The sequence below is a fragment of the Sphaerodactylus townsendi genome, linkage group LG04 (assembly GCF_021028975.2).
Source record: "Sphaerodactylus townsendi isolate TG3544 linkage group LG04, MPM_Stown_v2.3, whole genome shotgun sequence".
NCBI classification, from domain to species: domain Eukaryota; kingdom Metazoa; phylum Chordata; class Lepidosauria; order Squamata; family Sphaerodactylidae; genus Sphaerodactylus; species Sphaerodactylus townsendi.
The window spans coordinates 28,830,974-28,855,300 of record NC_059428.1 but is presented as its reverse complement, the minus strand read 5'-3'; the positions used below and the strand labels follow the sequence as shown (position 1 = coordinate 28,855,300).

At 42.1% G+C, this 24,327-nt stretch overlaps 1 protein-coding gene across 1 annotated transcript in view; it reads right to left on the bottom strand.

The window, feature by feature from the left end:
- Positions 1-2,113: 2,113 nt before the first annotated feature.
- Positions 2,114-24,327, bottom strand: part of FGF9 (fibroblast growth factor 9) — a 49,686-nt gene continuing 27,472 nt past the window's right edge. The window contains exon 3 of the mRNA XM_048494937.1: positions 2,114-3,965. Within this exon, the coding sequence (XP_048350894.1) occupies positions 3,720-3,965 (246 nt within the window). The 3' untranslated portion in view covers positions 2,114-3,719. The remainder of the gene's footprint in view (positions 3,966-24,327) is intronic.

Genomic DNA, 24,327 nt, shown 5'->3' with positions numbered 1-24,327 from the left:
TAACTCTTGTTGTCAGCAACAATTCCATTATCTACAAAAATGCAGTAGGTATATACACACCACTATGGGTTGTTTGAATAAATTGGTTATAGTTTATTGTATCAACTGCCATAAATTCATAACATTTTTCTTGCTTATTTTTTAGTCCTTTCTTTTAAAAATACAAAAAATAAATTAAATTAAAAAACACATTAATATTAATGATCTATGATCAAAAATACCAGCAAATTCCACATTAAGGCTAAAACGTACGGTCTTATTATTCTGGTCAGTTCACTGCAAGGTTGACCTTAGTTATGAGTGTCCTCAACATTTTTGTGGACTTAGTGCAAATGCAGATACTTATTGCTACTTGAATCCACCTTTATATATTTTTTCCTATAAATTCATGCTTTTACTGCTGAAGACTGAAACATTTAATTTTTTTTAACATCACTTCTTCATTTAGAACAGAGAGAATAACCATCTTCTGGTCCAAATTATCAAAAATACAGCTGTAAAGTGGTTCATAATTTAAGCAGTCCTTGGAAGAGCGTGGAATTATTTGTCCCACCGAAAGTGGTTTAACAATTAAAGCACTGCAGCAGACCTGGACAACTTGTTACCAAGCTGAGCACTCAGGACTCATCAAGAATTATGGCCTGCCAGATTCCCAGCAAGGAGCAAAAAAAGAGCTACATGGACCACCATACATGCTTCCTGGCCTTTGTTTTGGGTCACAAGTTGCATAATCCTGGCTCTGTTTAAATGCCTGCCCGCCTTCCTGTTTATTTTAATAGTTGTGTAAAGGTTAAAACTAAACAGCAACTAGCCATTTGGGCAAACCCAGATAAACCTCTTAATAGCAAAGCTTTGATCAACAACCTAATTCCTTCCATTTATATTGCTTTAGTGCAGAAGGGCTCTGCCAATTGAGTGTTCCCATAGGACAAATCTAGTAATTATTTACTTACTTTAAAAAGATTTTGTCCCAGTCAAATATTAATCAAGTTATCATAAATTAGCAATGACTGGCTGATATCACAAACTGGGAAGAGTTTTTGATTTTAACATGCGTTCTGATCTCTCTCAAGATGAGTTCACACATGATGCTCAGTCTTTCCACTGTTACAAACGGGTGGACGATTCTCATCAGTATAACATAGCTGATTTTATCTTATTATGATTAGAAAGTTCCCAGAGGAGGGTACTATGAACTAGCACTAAGGACAGAACCATACATCATATTTGACATGGGGCTGCCACTAAAAACAGCAGCCATGTGCTGAGTTCTCTTCCTCTCTCAAAATGTCCAATCTCACTCATGTCGTCACAGTATTCCGCTTCACAACTCTGGCTGCTGTTAGCAGGAGCAGCTCTGTGTGGAACACAAAACTGAGTTCTGTCCGAATGTGAATGCACCCTACAAAATGTACTATTTTACCAAGTGTCTTTCCAGTGGACAATTGCACAACCAATTTATTGAATTTATTTTGAACTTCACCACGTTTCCTATTCATCAGGGTCCAGTCTTATTCAAGAGGGGTTCGAGCTTCCATCTTTACATCTCTTGTTTGCACAAGTATGCTTTCTCAGGACAGATGACAATATCAGAATTGCTTTTTTTCCCCCTGAGACCACAATAGTCAACTCACCTATTCTACAGCAAGTGGATTATGAGTGCCACATAATGGACACCAGAAACCATCTGTTCAGTTATTTTAACCACTGGCTACAGCCCAAAGAATCACACATTAGTAAACATGGAGGGAGTTAAGCACCACATTCTAAATTAGAATCCACGTAACAACCAAAGCGATGTTGAGCAGACTGCATTACTCCACAGGCTCATGCACTGCCTCTGTGCAATTCCATATATTTTATTTGATACAACATACCAACTGCACCAGACTGCTGTCATTGTCAGTATTTCTGCCTGCTATGTTGTTCTGAGGGGTTTATGAAAGTCTCTTTTCTAAGGGCAAGTTCCTGGGTCAGAGCCACTACTGAAGGCGTGTGTTTGCATCTACTATGTTATGTAATCCTAATGACATAGTTAATGCAGTAAAGTCTGCACTATATACTTTGAAAGGTAACTTCAGGAAATAAAACGAGTAGAGTACTTTCCCCCTCATTGAAATTCTCAACAGAGATTTATTAGTTTCATTTTGCAAGAGTCTTACTTTAAGAAGGGTGCTAATATGTATTATGACAGTTCACACTGAAAGCAATTCTTTCCATAAAAAGGTGGTACAATAATAACCCCTATGGAACTTGTATAATGTCAGAGTAGATAGTCAAGTGCACAATTAAACAAGTTTACAAGAGCGAACCTGGCCCTCTTGTTCTAGTTGTGAGAACCTTAATTAGTACAAAATGTCAATATTAGGATGTTCCTGGCATTCTGCGTAAATAAAAAGAGCATATTTATCATGTAGCTTTGGTATAATCTGCACTAGGTTTTAACAAGTAGACTATATACCAACCCCTGTTTTCTTGTGGGGTTTTTTTTTTTCTCTTCTTCCACAACATAAGAAGAACTAGCCTGCTGGATCAGACCAGAGTCCATCTCCGTGAAGCTTACAAGATGGAACCGTGAAGCTTACAAGATGGAAATAAGTCACTTATCGCAGAGGAAATATTACAGACACAGAATTAAAGTTTTGAAGACCCAGTTTTATCTTTAATCCTCGGGGGAGGGGAGGGAGGGAAGGAAGAGTGGGGAACTTTAAGCTAGGAAACAAGCAGTCAGAAGAAGAGTGAGAACTCGTCGTGATCGGTGTGCATACTTTTACAATAATATGGGCACAAAAGAGATTGTCGCCTTTAGTACATTAGATTTTTTTTCCTCTGTCTCCATGCACCATTTATGCTTGACTTGTATGAGATTTTCCCCCCATTGTCACAGGTTCATCGCGGCCCTCGCCGTTGAAATGCATCACAGAGCCTAAAGCTTCCAAACTGCCTATCTGGCCTGTACACGTATTTCATTAAAAATAAACTCTATATAATAAATAAATATATAAAATAAATAAAATGTTGCCTTTGGAATTTCTATAAATAAATTTTAACCTTTATTTATTTTTTATTTTTATTTTTTTTTAAATCTTTTCTTATTTTGCTAAGAGGTCCTTGCTTTAAACTCAGCGAGGGGCGACTCCCCATTCGAGCAGTCGAACCGAACCCCCCCCCCCTCAAGCCTCTCTTTTCTTGTTGTTGTCGTCATTGTACGTCACACCGTACTCTCCTCCATGCCTATTTCTTTTTCTTAAAAAAAAAACAGCATACATTTGAGCAGGCCACCAGCCAAAATTCCTGATGAGACAAAGTTATGGCAGCTACGCTGATAATAGGATGAAGTACAACAGATCAAAAAATTTAAAAGCATCTCTATTTCCCAGCATGCATCAGGCCTTTTCCCCCCCTTCCTTCCTGCTTCAGCTCCCTTTCATCCTCTTGCTCACTCTCACACATTCTCACCCTCTTCCTTCCTCCTCTCGCAATAAAATCAAGCAAGTGGGCACGGGCTCTCTTCCAGAAAGACAAACCCTTTTAAGTGCAGAGCAAAATCAGCATTTTTTTCCATCCAAGCCTCCATCATATATTATGCATGCGACAAAGTTTGGCAACAGTGGAGCTGATGTGATGACACAGCTAATCAATTAAGAACCCACCGCATGAAACCTTTATAGTGGTTACTTTTTTTTTTTTTAAGGGCTCAAGTGAAGGAAACGTCTTTGTCAACTTTGGCTTAAAATATCCTTATATAGTTCGGGGACTTTCTCAGGGTCCACTGGTCTAGGTAAAAAATGTGTGAACTTTTGATGACGTTTAGTCCTAGTCCCTTCTCGCGGAGTCCCGTCTTTATTTAATGCAACATAATATCGCCTTCCAGTGTCCACGTGTTTATATAGGTTCGATGAATATGTGTTATACCAGTTCTCTTCAAATTGTTCTCTGAACACACACTCCTGGGATAACTTTTCCTGTGAAAATAAAAAGAAAAAAGTAGTAAGAAACTCGTCCTTTAAAAAAAAAACTCCCCCAAGTACTAATGAGTAAAACTAGGGTTCCCATCCACCCAGTTGCAGTCATTAACTGATAATCAACAGCACTTCTTTCTGGCTAATTCACCAGCTCTAACTCAGATTAGGCTGGTTCATATATATTTGCCAAACAGACTTGCCAATTCCCTGTCAAGAGCAGGGGGTCCCCTGCCACTGTTAGTGCAGCCAGTGGAGGAATATTAAAAATGTCCATTGGGTGACAGTGCGACATCAATTCCATGTAAACCCACTAAATGACATTAATCCTCTCTAGGAATCACCAGAAACTCAATGGTTTGACTATAGTGTCCCTACAGATGTATGACTTTACTTGAGGGGTTTTTCCCAGAAGTTGATGTGGCCACCTCATGCTCCCACTTCTTCTAGCTGCCTGGCAACCTTAATACCAAACCATATTTTCATGCTGCAGAAAGAAATCAGCCAAGTGATGGTGCACACTCTATGTCTTTCATTTCTTCCTCTAACATGTACCATTTCAATTAGTTACTTCATCTTAAAAGGAAGCATAGCTTCCAGATTGGTAAACTATGGTTTACACTTGTCAGAAATGTGAACCAGGTTCAAGCCATATTTTTCAGTTTGGATGTAATTGCAAACTTTGGTTTGCACTAACCAGGAACAAATCAATTCAACTAGAGCATGCAAGGGGAGAAGAAGATGCACAAATTAGTACTTTCCATAGTATCCAGTGTTGCCTCATATGTTATTTATTTGTTTGTTTGTTTATTTAATTCAATTTAATACACCGCCCTACCCCCGAAGGGCTCAGACCTAACTAAATAACAGACCCAACTGAATAACTATTGTAACAAACAAATAAATAGACCTAAACATGCTAGAGACACTCATATAAAATAATGATGCATCTTAAGCAATCCGTCCAGTATTAATAAAACGGCTGCAAAGACTACAGAGAGAACTATTATAATAACCAGTGTAAAGAAATTGAAAAACCCGTGTAAAGAAATTGAACAACAAAAAAGGAAGAACAAGAGATCTGTTCCACAAGATCCAAGAAATTAGAGGGTAACTTAAAGCACGTGTAGGCACGCTGAAAGATCAACATGAAAATACATTAACTAAACAGAACAAAATACAGAAAAAGTGGGAACAAAACACTGAAGAACTGAATAGAAGAGATGAAAGGGTGGCAGATTACTTCCAAGATGAAATTCTATCAAAGATGGAAACACTTTTACAGCCAAAGTCTCAATGAATATTGTATCTTGAATAAAAACTGTATTGCTTCATACACATGTATGTCTGAAACTATAAGATCACCATTTAGCAAATCAATACATCCTAGAAAGACATGCAGCTTCAATACTTTTTTTAAAAAATGGGTTTCTTTTGAATGCAAAACTTATATTTCAAGAAAGAAAATAAGAGTTTGGATTTATACCCCACTTTTCTCAACCATATGGAGTCTCAAAGTGACTTACAAACTCCCTCCCTCCCCCTCCCCACAACAGACACCTTGTGAGGTAGGTGGGGCTGACAGTTCTGAGCAAACTGTCACCTAGAAGGCTTCATGTGTGGGAGTGGGGAAACAAACCTAGTTCACCAGATTAGAGTCCACTGCTCATGTGGAGGAGTGGGGAATCAAACCTGGTTCTTCAGATTAGAATCCACCTGCTCTTAACAACCACACTACTCTGTTAAAATTTCTTGAATGCTTCTCGAAAGTCACTGGCTCTACTCCGGCACTATTTCTTACCATGGTGAGGGATGAAATAAATGTGACATCAACTACAGGTACATTTCATTCCGCTCATACCCTGTCCTGTGTAGAAACACACTGGTCATCTCAGTCTGCCTATTAAGCCTGAGAACTATCAGTGTCCTGGAGGACATGCTCATAGTCCAGATCACAATGTAAGGTTTTGGTGCCTAATTTGGTACTTATGGAATGTTTATATCAGCAAATGCTTTCTTCATGGCCACCGACACATCACTTCCAGTCTAAAATCTCATGCAGTGTCAATGTCAATGGATCTGTGCATTGAGAATGAAACAATTTTACTGAATTCAAACCCCCCTCCCGAAAAAGTATGGGCTGAATATGTTCTAATAGCCTTCTTTCGTTTATCTCAAGAGAAGAAAACAGGCAGCTTTGTAATCAGAGCTTTCTTCATAGTTGTTGAATAGTCTTTAAATGCAGTACTTGTTGTCTTAACATTTTCTGAGTATTTTTTTTTAAAAATTACTTAGTGTTCTTTCAGTTGCAAAAGCAGATGCTGAATAGCGCATGCAGAGATCTAGCTTGGAAGCAGAGGGCAAGGAACTCATTTAGGTTAACTTGTTTAGCTTTTTAGGCAAATCAGATCATACAATATACACTGCAGAACTGGTGGGTGACAAAGAGAGAGATCTGCTTAAAAAATGTCATGCTATCCTTTTTTGAATAAGTTAATTGTTCACTTCATCCACATTTCATAAATACCAATGAAGGGTCATCTGAAACCATGACTTAACTTTTTCCTCTACAAGGCTTAAATAAATTACAACAGTACTGTAGTCCGTTACCATGCTACAACAAAAAGCTATAGGTTTGTTTTTTAAACGAAAGCACAAACTTTGTATAAAGTACTGCAGTATAATTTATTACAGCATGCTACAAGAAAGTGTGGTCGTTTCCCCACTTACCTCAACCACCCTTTGCTGCGCGCTACTTACAGTGCGCGTCATTTCTGGCGTGCTCCCGGGCTTCCCCAGGCAGAGTGCGGGGCCATCAAAAGGCGCCATTTTGAGGAGCGCCATGAATGACACGCGCTGAGGGGGCGCGACAGTGGCAGCGTCGGGGCAGCTGCATTGTCGCCACCCCTGTAGTGGGGAGTGCCGGGGGACCCCACGCTACTTGGGGAGAGTAGTGTGCAGCAGCAGGTAAGTGGGGAAACGACCTGTAAGAGCCCTGTGGTGCAGAGTGGTAACTGGCAGTACTGCAGTCAAAGCTCTGCTCATGACTTGAGTTCAATTCCAACAGACGTCAGTTTCAGGTAGCCGGCTCAAGGTTGACTCAGTCTCCCATCCTTCCAAGGTCGGTAAAATGAGTACTCAGCTTGCTAGTGTGTAGACAACTGGGGAAGGCAAAAAAGTGTAGACAGCTGGGGAAGGCAACGGCAAACCACCCCGAAAACAAAGTCTGCTTGGTAAATATTGCGATGTGATGTCACTCCATGGGTCAGTAATGACCTGGTGCTTGCACAGGTACTTTTTAACCTTTACTATAAGAAGATACAACATCAATTTACCAAAGAAATCAATATTACTTACACTGAATTAATTATTAAGATTCAACTCCATAATATTTCATACAAATGAAGTTTGCGAAAGTTGCATCAGACTGGGTTTTACATTTACTGGACGAGAGGTTACTATACACCAAATCCATGACACACTACTAGATGCTATCCACAGGCCTATTATCTATTGCAATTGCGCAAATTCCTCACCGCTGCCTAGGCTGTTTAAGAACATAAGAACTAGCCTGCTGGATCAGACCAGAGTCCATCTAGTCCAGCATTCTGCTACTCGCAGTGGCCCACCAGGTGCCTTTGGGAGCTCACATGCAGAATGTGAAAGCAATGGCCTTCTGCTGCTGCTGTGAGACCAATTGCAATAGTTGCTAGGTTTAACACTGGGCAGCGCTGGACTACTGTAATTCCTCCTCCACATCATAACAGCACTGCCAGAGGGGACTTCAGTCTCAGATTGGCCTGCAGCTTATGAATGGCCAGCATGACCAGAAGACATCAGCCCTATGCACTGCAACAGGACTATGAATTGGGCAGGGACGTAGGTATAGATTTTTTTATGGGGGGGTTTGGGGTGGGTCCCAGGCAGGGACGTAGGTATAGATTTTTTGGGCAGGGACGTAGGTATAGATTTTTTATTGGGGGGTTATGGGGGGTCCCACCTGCCCCTGGGAGCATGGCCATGCCTCCCCAAGCCCCACCCCCAGCCTCAGTGCTTATAAAAGCAGCTCACCGAGGCAGGGGACGACAGACTCCCATGCCCCCCCCCCCACCAACTGAGCTCCCAGCAGGCAGCTGGCAGCCCTTTCTGCCCTCCCCTCTGGGAAGAGGTGTAGCTAGGGAAAATGGAGCCCAGTGCAAAATCTGAGTTTTGCGGGGGGTCCCCATGGGCAGCCACTGTGATGCTGGAATCCACCCCAAACAGCATCACTTTTAACTAGAGTTAACTAGAGTTTAACTAGAGTTTAAATTAGAGAGCCCAAATTTTCCTTTTAAATCCACCTTAAAGGGAGAATCTGGGGTCCCCAGTTAGAACAACACTGAAAGCGATACTGTTTTGAGGTGGATTATCCCCACCCTGAAACAGCATCACTTTCAATGTTTAAACTGGGGACCTCAGATTGTCCCTTTAAATCCATGCCAAAGGGGGTGGATTTAAAAGGAGAATCTGGGGAAATCTGGGGTGTGCCTGCTGTCAGAGGTGCAACTGTTAAGTTAGCAGCACCAAACTTTCAGAGTAGCTTTAGGAGACTCTCCTAATGATACCACCCAGGTTTGGTGAAGTTTGGTTCAGGGGGTTCAAAGTTATGGATCCTCAAAGATGTAGCCCCCACCTTCTATTAGCTCCCATTGGAAACAATGGGGGATGGGGCACCCCCTTTGGGAGTCCATAGCTTTGGACCCCCTGAACCAAACTTCACAAAACCTGGGTGATATCAGTAAGTGACTCTCATGATGATACCTTCTAGGTTTGGTGAAGTTTGGTTTAGGGGATCAAAAGTTATGGACTCCCAAATGTGTAGCCCCCATCTTCTATTAGCTCCCATTGGAAACAATAGGGGATGGGGCACCCCCTTTGGGAGTTCATAACTTTGGACCCCCTGAACCAAACCTCACCAAACCTGGGTGGTATCTGCAGGAGAGTCTCCCAAAACATCCCTGAAATTTTGGTGCTGCTAGCTTAAAAACTGCACCCCCTGCAGGTCAAAAACAAAAAAACTAAAATTTACAAAAAAACCCACAAATGGGGGGCAGAGCCTCGGACATGCAATGGGGGGTTTGAGCCCTATAACCCCCCCCTTACCTATGTCCTTGGAATTGGGCCCTCTATATATTAACCTTTCTTCCAAGTACAGAGTGACATAGATGCAATTCCCATGTCAGCTCTCTCGTACACTATTGCAGCCCTGTAGGCATGCCGATGACTGAGAGTACCATATATACTCATGTATAAGTCGAATTTTTCAGCACATTTTTAATGCTGAAAAAGCTCCCCTCGACTTATATGCGGGTCATTAAAAAAATTGTGTGTTTTTACTTTGCTGGCCAGCAGGGGGCGCAGTTTTTATGCTAGCAGCACCAAAATTGCAGGGTACCCTCAGAAGACACTCCTGATGATACCAGCCAATTTTGGTAAAGTTTGGTTCAGGGGGTCCAAAGTTATGGACCCCCAAAGGAGGTGCCCCCATTCCCCATTGTTTTCAATGGGAGCTATTAGTAGATGAGGCTACCCTTTTGAGGGTCCATAACTTTGGACCCTCTGAACCAAACTTCACCAAACCTGGCTGGTCTCATCAGGAGAGTCTCTTTATGATACCAGCCAGGTCTGGTGAAGTTTGGGTCAGGGGATCCAAAGTTATTGACCCCCAAAGGGGATGTCCCATCCCCCATTGCTTCACAAGGGAAGCTATAATAGTAGATTTTCCATTTCTGATAATATCAGCTCTTAAAATCTGCTAGTTGGGTAACATTTGGACATACAGATGATGATGAAGAATCCAGTTTTGAAGGATTTTAACTCTTGAGTTTTAGCTTGGTTGCTGGTTGAGCTAAGCTGTTTTGTACTTTTTTAAAGTTATTGTTGATACCATATTGTTCTTGTTGACCCTCTTTTCCACTTACAGAGCCAGTTTACTGTTTTTCTTTGAAATAAATATTCAAAAACATTTAACTGACTGATGCCTCAATTGATGTAATTTTATTGGCATCTATTTTTATTTTTGAAATTTACCCGCAGCTGCTGCATTTCCCACCCTCGACTTATACGCGAGTCAATAAGTTTTCCCAGTTTTTTGTGGTAAAATTAGGTGCCTCGACATACATGCGGGTCGACTTATACACGAGTATATACGGGTAGATGTTTTACACAAAAGTAATTTTTTCAAATCTTGGCTGGGCTCAGACTGCACAAAAGCAATGACAGAGGTCACATATGAACTTTCAGAACATTATCCAAGCCCATGGATTACTTAAAAGTACAGCCAGTATGACCTCAAAGACACAGCACTGAACTTAGATCTGAGTTCAAAATGGCCGTTTAAATTTTGGCTTAAGAGGAGAATGTGAGGGGAAAACATTCTAAGAGCCATCTTGGTGGTTTGGACATTAAACTGTATCACAAACATGACTCGTTAAAATGAATTAGTATGGGCTTGACTGATTTTTGTTATATTCCCTACCTTTTGTATTTCTTTATTTTTCTAAATTCAAAATGATACATACAACAAAATACAGTAGATATGGCATCATGTTACATTCTAAATACAGAAACCTACTTGCTTGAAACCTACCCAGAAAGGGGGCATATAACAGAAGGATTCAGGCTCAAAGGATTCAAAGGATTCAGACTTTATACTGTTTTCTAATGAGTCAGCTGTGGGTTCCCCTGAGCCAAGTCACTTTCCCTACAGCGAGACAACAGCTGTGAGGAATACATTTTTCAAAGTTTCACAGGGACGCAATTCATATTGTGACCACAGCATGGGGTGGAGGAAGATCAACATTATCCCAACCTCAAATGGCTGGGGGTGAGGGGGGTTCAGGTTGGGAAATCATGCAAGGGAAGGCTGAAGGCCCTCTCCTCACCACAATCCCAATCTGAGGTTGGCTCCTCTGGCTGTTTGAAAATGACCCTGCAGCTGTCATCTGGCTGCTGGGAAAACAAGTTCAATCAGAGAAACCCAGATGTGACTCGCTAACCAAAAATTAGATCTAGTTTGGCCCTCAGAGTCAAAAGCAAAATGATCTCTCCTCAAGTCTGGCATCCTGTGGTTTCTTGTGGTTGTGTAATCCTCTTGTCTCTACACATGTCTGCAAGTTTCCATTCCTTGAAACAAGGACGTAGGTAAGGGGGGTTTCTCGGGTTCAAACCCCCCCCCCCCATTGCATGTCCGAAGCTCTGCCCCGTTTGTGGGTTTTTGTATTTTTAAAGTGTTTTTTGGTTTTTGGCCTGCAGGGGGCACAGTTTTTAGGCTAGCAGCACCGAAATTTCAGGCTATCATCAGGTGACATTCCTGATGATACCAGCCAAGTTTGGTGAGGTTTGGTTCAGGGGGTCCAAAGTTATGGACTCCCAAAAGGGGTGCCCCATTGTTTCCAATGGGAGCTGATAGTAGATGGGTCTACCCATTTGAGGGGTCCATATCTTTGGACCCCTGAATCAAACTTCACTAGACCCAGGTGGTATCATTTGGGATAGTCTGCTGTTGAGATTACCCGTTTGGTGAAGGTTGGTTCAGGGGTAACTGGCACAGCCTAGGGAATTAGTCCATAATTCTACTGCTTCTGTCAGCATGGCCAATTGGCCATGCTGGTAGGGGCTGATGGGAATTGTAGTTCCTGAACATCTGGAGAGCCGCAGGTTCCCTACCCCTGGTCCAGGGGGTCCAAAATTATGGACTCTCAAAGGTGTAGCCCCCATCTCCCACTGTTTCCAATGGAAGCTAATAGGAGATGGAGGCACCCACTTTGGGAGTCCTATCTTTGTACCCCCTGGACCAACCTTCACCAAACCGGGGTGGTAACATCAGGAGAGTCTCCCAAAGATACCCTGAAAGTTTGGTGCTGCTAGCTTAACAATTGTACCCCTGACAGCAGGCACTCCCCAAATTGTCCCAGATTCTCTTTTTAAATCCACCCCCTTCCGCATGGTTTTAAAGGGAGAATCTGAGGTCCCCAGTTTAAACATTGAAAGTGATGTTGTTTCAGAGTGGATAATCATTTAAAACAGCATCACTTTCAATATTAGCCGAGTCTGGGGGACCTCAGATTCTCCCTTTTAAGGTGGGATTTTAAAAGAGAATCTGGGCTCCCTAATTTAAACACCATTGAAATTGATGCTGTTTGGGGGTGGATTCCAGTATTACAGCAGTCGCCCATGGGGGGGGGGGGGAGTGTGCAAACCTCACATTTTGCACAGAGCTCCATTTCCCCCAGCTCCCCCTCTGCCTGGGGGGGAGAGAGAGAAGGGACTGCTGGCTGCCAACTGAGAGCCCAGCCGGTGGGGGAGGCAGGGCAGGCGGGTCACAGGAGTCTGCCATCCCTTGCCTCGGAGAGCTGCTTTTATAAGCACTTAGGCTGGGGGTGGGGCTTGGGGAGGCGTGGCCACACCCCCAGAGGCAGGTGAGGGTGGGGCCTCGCCCCCAAACCCACCCATAAAAAATCTATACCTACGTCACTGCCTTGAAATGTGAGGCTCGCAAGTTTCCATACCTTCAAACTTCTAGCACTTTTATCTGATCATACAAGTGTTTTCTCAATACTATCGTATCACACAAAAACAGTTGCTTTATAGTCATCTACACATGTTTGTGCCATCAAGTTGAAACTGACTTATGGTAACCCCAGCAAGGAACTTTTGGAACAAGTTAGAAGCAGAGGTGATTTGCCAGGGCCTTCTTCAGCAGTCTTCCTTGACAGTCCTCGATCCAAGTATTGACTCTGCTTAGCTTTAAAGATTGGATGAGATCAGGCTATGCCACACCAGAGGTGTAGCAAGGGGAAAGCGCCCGGAGCACCAGTGCTGCGTACTCCCCCCCTTCCCACCACCATCCCTCGAACACTCCTCACCACACCCCACAGCGTGCGCCTCCAGTGTGTCACCCCCCCTTGGAGCTACGTCTCTGTGCCACACTGCCTTCCCTTCCCTACAGTCACCCATCCATGTAAAATGGGCAACGTATGTCAGCCCTAAAATGGCTGAAGGGTTCATACACGGAAATTTTAATTTAGAAATCAGCTGAATCAGTGCCCTAGATCAGCTAAATCTGTTACATTTTACCATGAAACGCCCTTTCCACTTCTCTAAATGTGTCTACTACTGGAAAAAAACATTAATTATATAACATCAAAACGTAAACTTGCCCCATTAAGATGTTACCATGTGTTAGTGAAATGAAGGACTGTTAGACATAACAAGGATTATTTCAGTAAACAATTTTGCTAAATGACATCCCTGAGGGGCAAATAATTTTAAATGGATGGATATAAATATAATTAATCTACACGGGCAGAATTTTGCAATTTACTTCATTCCTAAGACTCCATATAATTTTATTGGGAGTGCATTTCACATTAGGTTATTTAGCTCCGCGCTACATGAAAAAGTAAATGAAATTTTCACATATAAATAATCAGTACTCCCCTCTTCTTTGAAGGCCTGCCTATTAGAGGTACTTTCACAAATTGTTTTGATTCTGAAATGAGGGGGAAACCTTATGACTATGATTATTAAGGTTATTTCTACAACAGCTTGTCTTTCCTGGCATACGTCTTCGGAGGTATTGAAAACAGCTGGTGCAATCTACACCTAGTTCCCTGATTAGGACTCTGCTTCTAAATTTTGTTAAGAAATGTTTCCATGAAAGAACTATTAGCACCAACAAAATGTCCTTGTGATATCACACTGTCCCCTGCAACTCACCTTTTAAAACACAACTTCAAGACAGTTTAACTGTTTAAAAGAGGGATCAGTATTTGTGGGGTATACATTCATGACTGTCTGCTACAAGTAAACAGATTGCACAGGTTTTATCATTGTTTCCAAACTCTATTAGATCAGAGGCACAAAGTGAACTACTCCTTTCTTCCTGGAGGTGGGGGATCCCCTGCACCAGCTTCTGTTTTCTGCCACCACTCTCTAGCAGAAGAAAAATAATACAGATATACAGAAAAAACTACTGACAGCAATAGTATTAGGTCACCTCTGAAGAAAACCCAGAAGTGAAGTGAAGTCAGTCTTCTCTATGCATCACTGGGAGCTCTATGATTTTGATGTAGAATTCCCAGTGATTCCTAGAGAGGTATGACTTCATTTCCAGGTTTTTCTGATGATGTCTTCATATCCCACTCCAGCCCCCAGATTTCCTCTAGTTAGGCAAGAGTGAGACAAAATAGACATATACTCAATTGTTTTTAAACCACGTTCTAACTCTCATCAACCTACTGTCTTTTTTCTCCCTCCATAACCAGCATGGAAACATGCTCCTTCAAGCAAAAAACTTGCACAGACAGGTCTATCCAGACCCTCTTCCCATGTTTGGAAATATGAATGACATCAGTACACGGTGAGACAATGGAATCACCATCATCACTATATCTCCTTTATGCATTGGTGCAATATATGAATATTCATTGCAGCAAGCAAACTCCCAATACAGGCAACTTTATTCCTTGATTTTGAGGGGAAGGGATAGATCGCAGATTCCTGTGCACATATGTTGCAATTAATGCAACATGTGAATATTACATCAACAAGTGAATATCAGGCTAGAGATAGGGATGAGACACAACTGTCACCCTGCTCAATGTTGAATGAAAGGCCAAACTAAGTGTGAAAACAGTGATTTCATGTAAATACAGAACAGCCCTGATTACACATAAACAGTGCAGTGATTTTTTTCATTTATGAAATATATTGTTTTCCACCCTTTTTCCTTGGAACGCAGTAAGATAGAGATGGGGAACATAAGATTTTACAATTATTTTTATCATGCATCCCTCTACTTCCTGGAGAACATGAATTTAAATGTGATTCTTATTCTAAATTGTTTGAACACCTGCCTTTTTGTAGACATATGTACCAGTCAAAACGCTCTCAATCTAGAGTCTCTTAGGTCACAAACTTGCAAACTAAACATGAAATGGTCCCCGCAGTTAGAGAATAATATCAATTGAGCTGGCCGTCCTCCTCAGAAGACAGGAAAACTTTTCCCTTGTGCGGCATTGCGGTTGCAATTTGCCCCCCTTAGCTGCCCTTGTACTGAAAGGACAAACAGGCAGCCGCAGGCGTCTTGTTAAAGTTACAGCTCGAAGGGCTGTAGTCCTCTCCACCAAAATTTGCAGGCAGCAAGGTTAGCAAACTGGAAAGGAAACTGAAGAATAGAAAAAGGCAAGACAGTGTCTAAGGACGTCTGCTCATCCCTGAAGCAGGAATAGAACGAGAGAGCAAAGGGGGCGGAGACTGGCAAGAAGCTGGTTTTCAATCAAGTTTTATTCCTGCTTCCCTGATTGTTGGATGAAGAAATACCCAGATGTCCTCTCGCTCAATAATGGCCCAGAATACCTTGGAGAGACCATGGCTTGGTTAAGAATCTTTAAAAACTGACTCAGGATACATTATCAGCAGGATCCAAATAGTTTAGTGTTTGAGATGTCGTCTGATTCAAAAGTGGCAAACTGATGTAACGTTATTGGAAAGAAAATTGAGGATCTTGGCCTCTCAATAGACTCCTTACATCTGCTTACACCTGAAGAGGAGTTAAAATGCTTAAAAACCAGATTGCTTGACTTTGAATCTCAGGCTCTGAACAACGAGGCAAGGAAAACTTGCTCCCCATTGTGCTTATCAATTCCTTTCCAACAAGGACATATGGCTGAATACCTAAATATTCTGATCAATCCTGAACAAAGCCGTGACTTTGCGCAAGCCAGATTTGATGTCCTGCCCTCTGCATCACTCCAGGGAAGATATAAAAGAGTTGAAAAATCTAAAAGATTCTGCTCTTGTAATGGAGCCCAAGTCAAAACCTTCATTCTTTGTTGCACTGCCCTAAGCATAATGACATTAGAAGGAGGTTTGTTAATACCACTTCTTGGGACGAGTACAGCAGATGTATTGATATTCTCTTGTTTGTTGGATAATTTTGATTATGTCCATTGCAATGAAGTTGCTAAATTGTTGCTTGAAATTACAAAAAACTAAGGTTAATCAAAAGTATATTTAGGTAGTTCCCTGATTTGATGCATTACTCTTTAACCTCAAGATTTGGGGTTTGACTCACCAATATATTAGCTTTATTCATTGTACCTTTATATATATGCATGTTATTATGTTATTTTTTTTGTTTATAATGACTGGTAACTCCTGTACTGTTACAGCGGCGTAGTGGCTAAGAGCAGTGGCTAAGAGCAGGTGCACGCTGATCTGGAGGAACCGGGTTTGATTCCCAGCTCTGCCGCTTGAGTTGTGGAGGCTTATCTGGGGAATTCAGATTAGCCTTGCACTCCCACACATGCCAGCTGGGTGACCTTGGGCTAGTCACAGCTTTTCGGAGCTCTCTCAGCCCCACCCACCTTACAGGGAGTTTGTTGTGAGGGGGGAAGGGCTAGGAGATTGTATGCCTTTGAGTCTCCTACAGGAGAGAAAGGGGGGATATAAATCCAAACTCCTACTCCTACTCCTCTTCCTCTTCTTCTTCTTCTTAACTATTTCAAATGTATATATGCTTAATAGAGGATGTGGAATGTATGTACAGACAAATGGCTCTCCTACTGCTTTCTGTGGCTATACTCCACATGGAAGTGAGTGACTTATTCAAATAGTAAAAGGCTCTTTACTTTCAAGGTTTCTCTGCAATAGTTCCACTAAGAGGGCAATCTACTAGCCAACTGAAAAAAAAGAGTTTGCTTGTATTCCCCTATATTGATGGGGGAAAACCCTGAAAGCCCAACTTATCCTGTGTCAAGAAATAACACACAAACTGTCAAAGATCAGCTTTTATAAGTAACCTAATACTTTTCAGTTCAGTTTTCATTTATTTCTGTTTCTCTTCACATTTTTCCTTAATTTGTTATTTTCCCCCCCGAAAGGTCAAAACAATTATTTTAAATGATTTGTGAGTTCATTGCTTGGTATTGTACAAAATTTATTTTAACATACGTCTTGCTAGAAATGCAAGAAATATCTTCCATGCAGCTTTGTCTCAAAAATAGGCAGAACGCAGCTGTTTCACCTTTCAATTACACTACAGATAAGCCTACTGATCCAGTCTTTTGTTGCCTGCATCTCCTGCACTGGAATTCATTAGTAATTGGTCAAGACTTGATCCACACAGTTAATTTCAACTTTGATGACACTTTATGTCAATTACTTAATAGCTAATTACATATTTATTAAAATTTCAATCAACTTGATGAGTGAAGAGGTCAGAGAACAGGCAGCCATCTTGCTAGACATCATGTGAAACTTCCCCGGGCACAAAAATATCTAGTGCTCGAGTTTTGAATGACAAACATATTTGTGGAGTTACTTTACTATTTTGGAAAGCCTGTAAAAAGAGGAGGGGGGAAGAGAGAATGTGTGTTTTTCCACACTGCTGTACTTAAAAAAAAATAGTTAAAATGATTTTTTTTCAAACAAAAATTCTACTTGATATCCAAACAACCACTAAGGCAAAATAAGGTTGCTAAATATAATTCAAATTGCCAAAACTGTAAATGCGTCACACTAACCAGCCATGATGAACTTACGACAAAAGGACCTATCTCTTCTATAGTATTGTTATTTGCTTTTGCAACCATGGTTTCCACTTCCCCAGTACAATTTCAAGAATGTTGTCATTTATTTATTTTTATTTCACAGCAAGATGATACTAGGTTGCCAAGCATGGCCTGGCAAGTAGAGGAAGACTACAGGGGATTATATGGAGGGGAAGTTGTCGTTGGCAATGGAATGCCATCCTTATGGGAAAACCTCTCTAGGAATAGCTGTTAAAATCGCTGTAAAACCATAAGGTGTGTGGCTATTTCTAGAAACAACTGATGTCACTTCCAGGTTTTCCCTGGAAATGACATCATGCCGTTGGCACAATTGCAGTTTTTAATTTTTTCTCCTGTAGCCAATCCAAGGAGAAGCAGGAAATGAGAGCCAGGGTCCTAACAACCAGGCCTGGACACGATTTCCTTAAGTACTGTGCTTCCAATCCAAAATTCTACAAGGTCTCATAGGCATACACAGAGCTCCTGTATTCACTCCTGCACTGGGGACAATGATGTATTCATTCTAAGATGTTTGTGCACAGCTTCAATCTGAAGATCATGTAGCTCTTACAAATATCTATATATATAAAAAGCTAACAGTGTTTTTGTTGATGATAGTATACCTCAGTAACTGCTGGGCCAATTCCTCTGAAAATTCCCAGCCACTATAGTTAGCCAGGTGAGAGTGTTTTTAGATATTCACATACCTGAAATTTCACACCTGGCCCAGGTAAAATGCCTTTTTCCTGGCGCTCCATGGTGAAGGACATGCAGCTGTCACCCTTAGAATGTTCGTGCTGCTTAGAATGTTTGCTCAGATGGCCAGATATGAGCAGTGACCCTTAGAATGTTCGTGCTGCTTAGAATGTTCGCTCAGATGGCCAGATATGAGCAACCGGCACACGAGGGAGAGGGAGGGGTGGCATGCAAGGGAAGAGAAGTGAGAGAGGGGAGACAGTGAGGGGTGGCATGCAAAGGAGGGGAGGCAGGGGGCCCAGCATCTTGATATGACCCACCCACCCTAGCGGAAGAAAAGGGAAGGGAAGGAAGGGGAGGGGTGGCATGCAAGGGAAGAGAAGTGAGGGAGGGAAGACAGTGAGGGGCAACATGCAAGGGACGGGGGAGGGGCCAGGCACCCTAGATTCCCTGAATACTGCGGTTACAGTTAAGGAAACCAGGCACGCATTACTTAGGAGTAAGCTCGGTACAGCAACTGTGACATACTTTGAATGGCTGCATCGCGCCCCTCAGAGGGTTTCCTCAGAAGCAACACCCATTGCCACCAACCAAACTTACTCCCAGGATCATGACCAGCCAGCCTAGATGTGTGGAAGGGTTGCCTTTCCATCCCCCCCCCCCAAGGAATGCGGGCACACACATCAATGACATAGCACAGTATCAGGCTGCGTGTTTGCATGAGCATGTACTGCTGGCCTCTGCAATTGATTTGCTGCTATTGTTCCTTTCCCATTTCACCACAATAAGCCACAGCAACGCGTGGCCGGGCCCTGCTAGTTTATTTATATAGAACAGTAGTCTGCAACCTGCGGCTGTCCAGGTGTTCATGGACTACAAATCCCATCAGCCCCTGCCAGCATGGCCAATTGGCCATGCTGGCAGGGGCTGATGGGATTTGTAGTCCATGAACATCTGGACAGCCGCAGGTTGCAGACCCCTGATATAGAATAATTAACAGTATGCCTAAATTCAGGAGAATGTTTATTTATTTTAAAATATTTATATCCCACCTTATTTCCTTGGACTGAAGGCAGTTAACAATGCAACAATATATTACAAGGATGTAAAACATGAAAGGCTGTTAGCAGAAAAAACAACAATCAATGAAACTAACGACATCACTGTGCTCCTAAATTCCACTGCTTTCAATAGGACAGAGATCCCCAGTTTACTTTGGATTACTCTGTGCCATTGCTACTTACATGGAACAGTTATATGAACAACACTCTTAACCAGGGGTCCCCAAACGTTTTAAACAGGGGGCCAGTTCACTGTCCCTCAGACTGTTGGAGGGCCGGACTAAAAAAAACTATGAACAAATTCCTATGCACAAATGATTGTAAAATGTTTGATTTCACCTTTCAGCCTTTCTGTCATGGTCTATTTTTAGAACAGTGACCAAAGTATGTCAAGTACAGGGTGGGCTCCAAATATTGTTGGGGAGGCTGTGGAATACCTTCCCCTGTAAAAAAAAAAAAGCAAAACTTTCCCAATGAAGCATTCCATTTAACCCAGGATTAGGTATCTTCCTGGGTTCTTCCTCCACCAGCCTGGCTGATGCCAATGGGAGTGAGGAGGAACAGAAAGCCTGAGAGCAACACATGGAGTAGCCGAGAAGGAAGGGCGGAGCAGGAATTGCCACGTGTAAGGTTTCCAACTCTGGGTCAGAAAATTCATGGAGATTTGGGGGTACTATCATGTAATTGCAATCAACAGCCGTTGGGGCCGGTTCCTCCTCTCCCTCGAGCCCCCACTGCACATGAATGGACCCATCGCCGCCATGCCTGGCGGGTCGGATAAATGCCTTCAGGGGGCCACATTTGGCCCCCGGGCCGTAGTTTGGGGACCCCTGCTCTTAACTCAAGCACTTCCACAGTGAACTCAGTTCATTAGCATTCCTCTGCTCCCTGCAACAGACATCCTGTGCGTTAGGAGAGCTGAGAGAACTCTGAGAGGATTGTGACTAGCCCAAAGTCACCCAAAAGTCACTTCATGTGGAGGATTGTGAAAACAAACCCAGTTCACCAGATTCGAGTCAGTCACTGATTAGCACTACACCACGCCAGCTCTCAATGAGAAATGAGCAAGTGAAGTTGTTCATAACAGGGATATCAGCATCATCACCCATAGCAGGGATATCAGCATCATCACCCACTAACACACTGCTGTTAAAGACATTGAACAAGATTCAGTAACATAAAATGGCAGTCCTAATTAAGAGGGCATCTGAGGCATAGCCACCTCTTCTCCATCCTTCCCTCCTCATAAGCACAGAATCAAACATCAAAGTTTACAAAAAAAAAAAAAACACCAGTGTATATTAGCTACAAACAACACGAGCTCTACAATGACTGCTCCAGGGCAATGTTTTAACACCTCTTGAGATGGTTGTTGTGGGTTTTTGTTGTTGGTAGTTTTTGCTCCTAATGTTTTGCTCACATCTGTGGCTGGAATTTTCAGAAGCATGTCACTGTGAGATGTGTTTCTCTCCATGGAAAAACGTTAGGAGCAAAAACAACCAGACCACAGCCACGCAGCCCAGAAAACCCACAACTGCCAGTTGATTCCAGCCATGAAAGCCTTTCCTTTTTTTCCAAATAATTTTTAAAAATTTTAAATTTTAAAAAAGATAAGGAAAAAAGGACCAACAAGAAGAAAAAACAAAAAGGAGCAGGAGGCTACTTCCAAGAGCATAACAGCTCACTTACACTGCTGATTCTGGATTTTCTAAGAGCTACTGGGCCTAAAATCCAGACCCTTCCAGTCCACCGGTCAAATTCAAGGTCCCCAATATCTGGGGAGGCAAGAGCCAAGAAAAGTTTGTTCTGCAGCCGGCAAAATAGCCCCTATCAGTAATGTGAAGTCTGGGAGCTCTCAGATGCTCAACCAGCTTGACACACCAGAAGTCCCTTGATATGAAAGTCTTCAATGATATCTCTTGAGATGTTTACTGTAGGAACTTTAAAGGGACATTACTAGTGAATCCGTAAGTCGTCGAATTAGGAGATGTTTGTAATGGAACCACAGCCCTTCTGAGTCATGCCACTGGGTGCTATAAGATGGATTTCACTAAACAAGTTAACCCTGTTGAATTCTTGGAGTGAAACCTACCATAGCCAACCTAATTCAATCTGTCCTTTAGTCAAATGGTCAGTTAACAAAGCACAACAACATGCTTTCTAACTATAAAATAACTGCAACATAGGCTGTGCTTATTTCCAGCATTAATGAAAGAAATTCAAGGCCTCTGTCTAATGACTCTCATTTTGGGGGTTTCTTTGGATTTTCCAGGTGCACAACAGTTGGAACATCATCAGTGAGAATGGATCTGCAGCGGCATTCACAATGAGCATGCTAACCAAAATTTGCATTTCCAATCTGCAGTTTCCGGATAATGCCTATTGACTAAAAACGTACATTAAGTTTAAAAGAAGCAAACTGAAGTAGACTAGAGCCTCAGCTGTGGATGGGAAGTCTCTGGTTTGAATTTCACCTCTGCCATGACTGCATTTGGAAACGGCAGCGCTATGCATTAACATAAATTACTCTCCTCCAATTTATATCCTGCCTTAAATTTTTACACATGACACAAAATAGTGAAAGGTGTTCAAAAGCAATTTTGTTCATGCGGAAGTGCTCTATTATTCTAACTGCTGCCACATTGTTTGTTTGGGGTGTTGAGACAATGATCCCATATACTTGGAGGGGGGGTCCTGTGTGCTCCTGGGGGTCCTAGGCATCTTAGTGGGACAGCAGAAGGAACTAGGTCTTCATAGTTCCAAGCCTTTACCAACAAGATAAGACAGGTAAGCCTCAACACTTTATGGAGGGACAAAGTTTGGGTGTAATGATTGGGTGTACTATGATTAAAAATTAGTTGCATGTTTGCTCAACTAGAACTGAAGGCAACTGAAGACAATAGAGTGTTAACAAGCACTATAATAACCCCCTAGTGAATTCCAACAAGCACACAGACAACATGGCTGACAGGTGGTTTTACTGGCAACTGAAACAGCAAAACTTGTCATTACTTGGGACAGAGGAGATGGCACATAGTAACTGGATTCAAAGTGGGATAATTCAAGTCTAGGCTAGCCCAATTTTGTCAGATCCCAGCTGCTAAGCAGGGTTGGTTAGTACTTGGATGGGAGACCACCAAGGAAGTCCAGGGTTGCTACACAGAAGCATGAAATGGAGAATTTCCTCTGTTTGTCTCTTGCCTTGAAAACCCTACAGGGTTGCCATAAGACAGCTGCAACTTGACAGCATTCTCTACCACCAGGTTTTTAAAATTCTCAGTTCAGTAATATACTTGCATAGGTTCAACAGTATATGTTGCCTTTCTGTCCCCGTAGTGTGGTATCCAAGAGCACTCAAAATACAAAAATGAACATTCCAGCTGCAAATGATTTATGTGACTTTAGGACCTACACAATCATTCAAAACACAACCGAGACTGGATGAAAAGACTATTCAATGGGATCCATGGCCTTCTTGGAAGGTAGTCAGGAGATGATATAAAATACCCAGCTTAAATACTCAACTTAAGGTTCTCAATGCATGGAACACATTCTCAATATGTGTTTTCAGTGAAGGGGTGCTTGGGACAAATAAAACCATGAAATCCAAGGAGGAGAATGGGAGAAATGTCTTTTGCACAGTATAACAACGCTTATACTTGTACTGTGTATTACACACAAGAATTTGAAAAATGGAAGATGAAAAATGGAAGAAACATTTATAAGATATGAATCCAAAAGCTCCATAATATAGTGACTGTACTACAGGACTTTCCTAGCAAAATCTATTTGCTAGGAATACCAGTTCTAGAGCTTCACTAATCTCAGTGTTTATGGGGTTGCTAACAGACCTGTTCCAAAGCCACATTCTCAGTTTCTTCCACACTCCCCCTCCCGTGTTTGTTTTTCAGCCTCTCTCCCCACTTTCTTTTCCAGATCACAGTCAAGAAGCAGAGAAATATAGTTCCTGGTGTCAGCTGCAAAAAGGCACCCCTACCAACAGAAGCAGGTAAAGGGAGAAAAGAAGTTAACAGAAGGAAAACAGTGGGAAAGAAAAACCAGAAACAAAGTCAGAAGAGACATGAGAAAACTAAGGGAGCAGGATGAATTAAGTGTTTCATTTTGCAAAGTATACTAACAGGAGAGGGAAGATTATGAAAGGACAGGACAGTGACCAATCACAGCATGGAGAAATGTAGAGAACTGGTAAAACACCACAAAAGACACATGATTTTGCACAGAGGTGTGTGGGGTCAAGGAGTCAGACTAACCCAGTTCCCAGAACTCATGTGACTGATTATCCTCCTGACACTCCTTTGTGTAACCTCCATGTTTTAATCATATATTAGACACCATAAATCTTCAGGGTCATCTCTTCATGAGAACCCGAGCTCTTTAAAGCCATCCCTGAAACTTCCCAGGAGCATACAAACAAAAAAGAGATCAGGGTAGTGCTGTCACACCCTTCCCAATTTCTCCTCATAACAGCCCTGTGGGTTTATATTAGGTTACATGATAATGTCTGGTCTTAAAAATCTCCTTGGCAACAGAAATGGTTTCACCAGCAGTTGCAATACTGCAAGGTTATCATTTGTTTCCTATCTGTTTTCACACTCTACCCCACAGAAGCCAAAGTGATCCCCAGACAGTGATTTGTTCTTTCCTCTCATTAGAATAAGCATTTAGTGGTGCTGGGTCATATATCCTGTTTCAGGCACCCTACTATTTTAAAATGAAGGTCACTATAATTTGCTCTGATAAAAAAATTATTTGGGGGAAAAAGGATCACATTGCATCACATGCCTGAATACTTAGAAGTACAAACAACATGACCCAAAAAATTTAAACTAGGCTGCATAATATAGAAATTGTTGTTTCCCTCACAGTTTATCTGGTATACTAGCAGGGCACCCATACTTCGCTACGCATACTTCATCACAGGCTCTCTATGAATTTCGGGGTGACATTCAACATACTTCTTTACAGCCTGTTTGTGAACTTTGGGGTGACCTG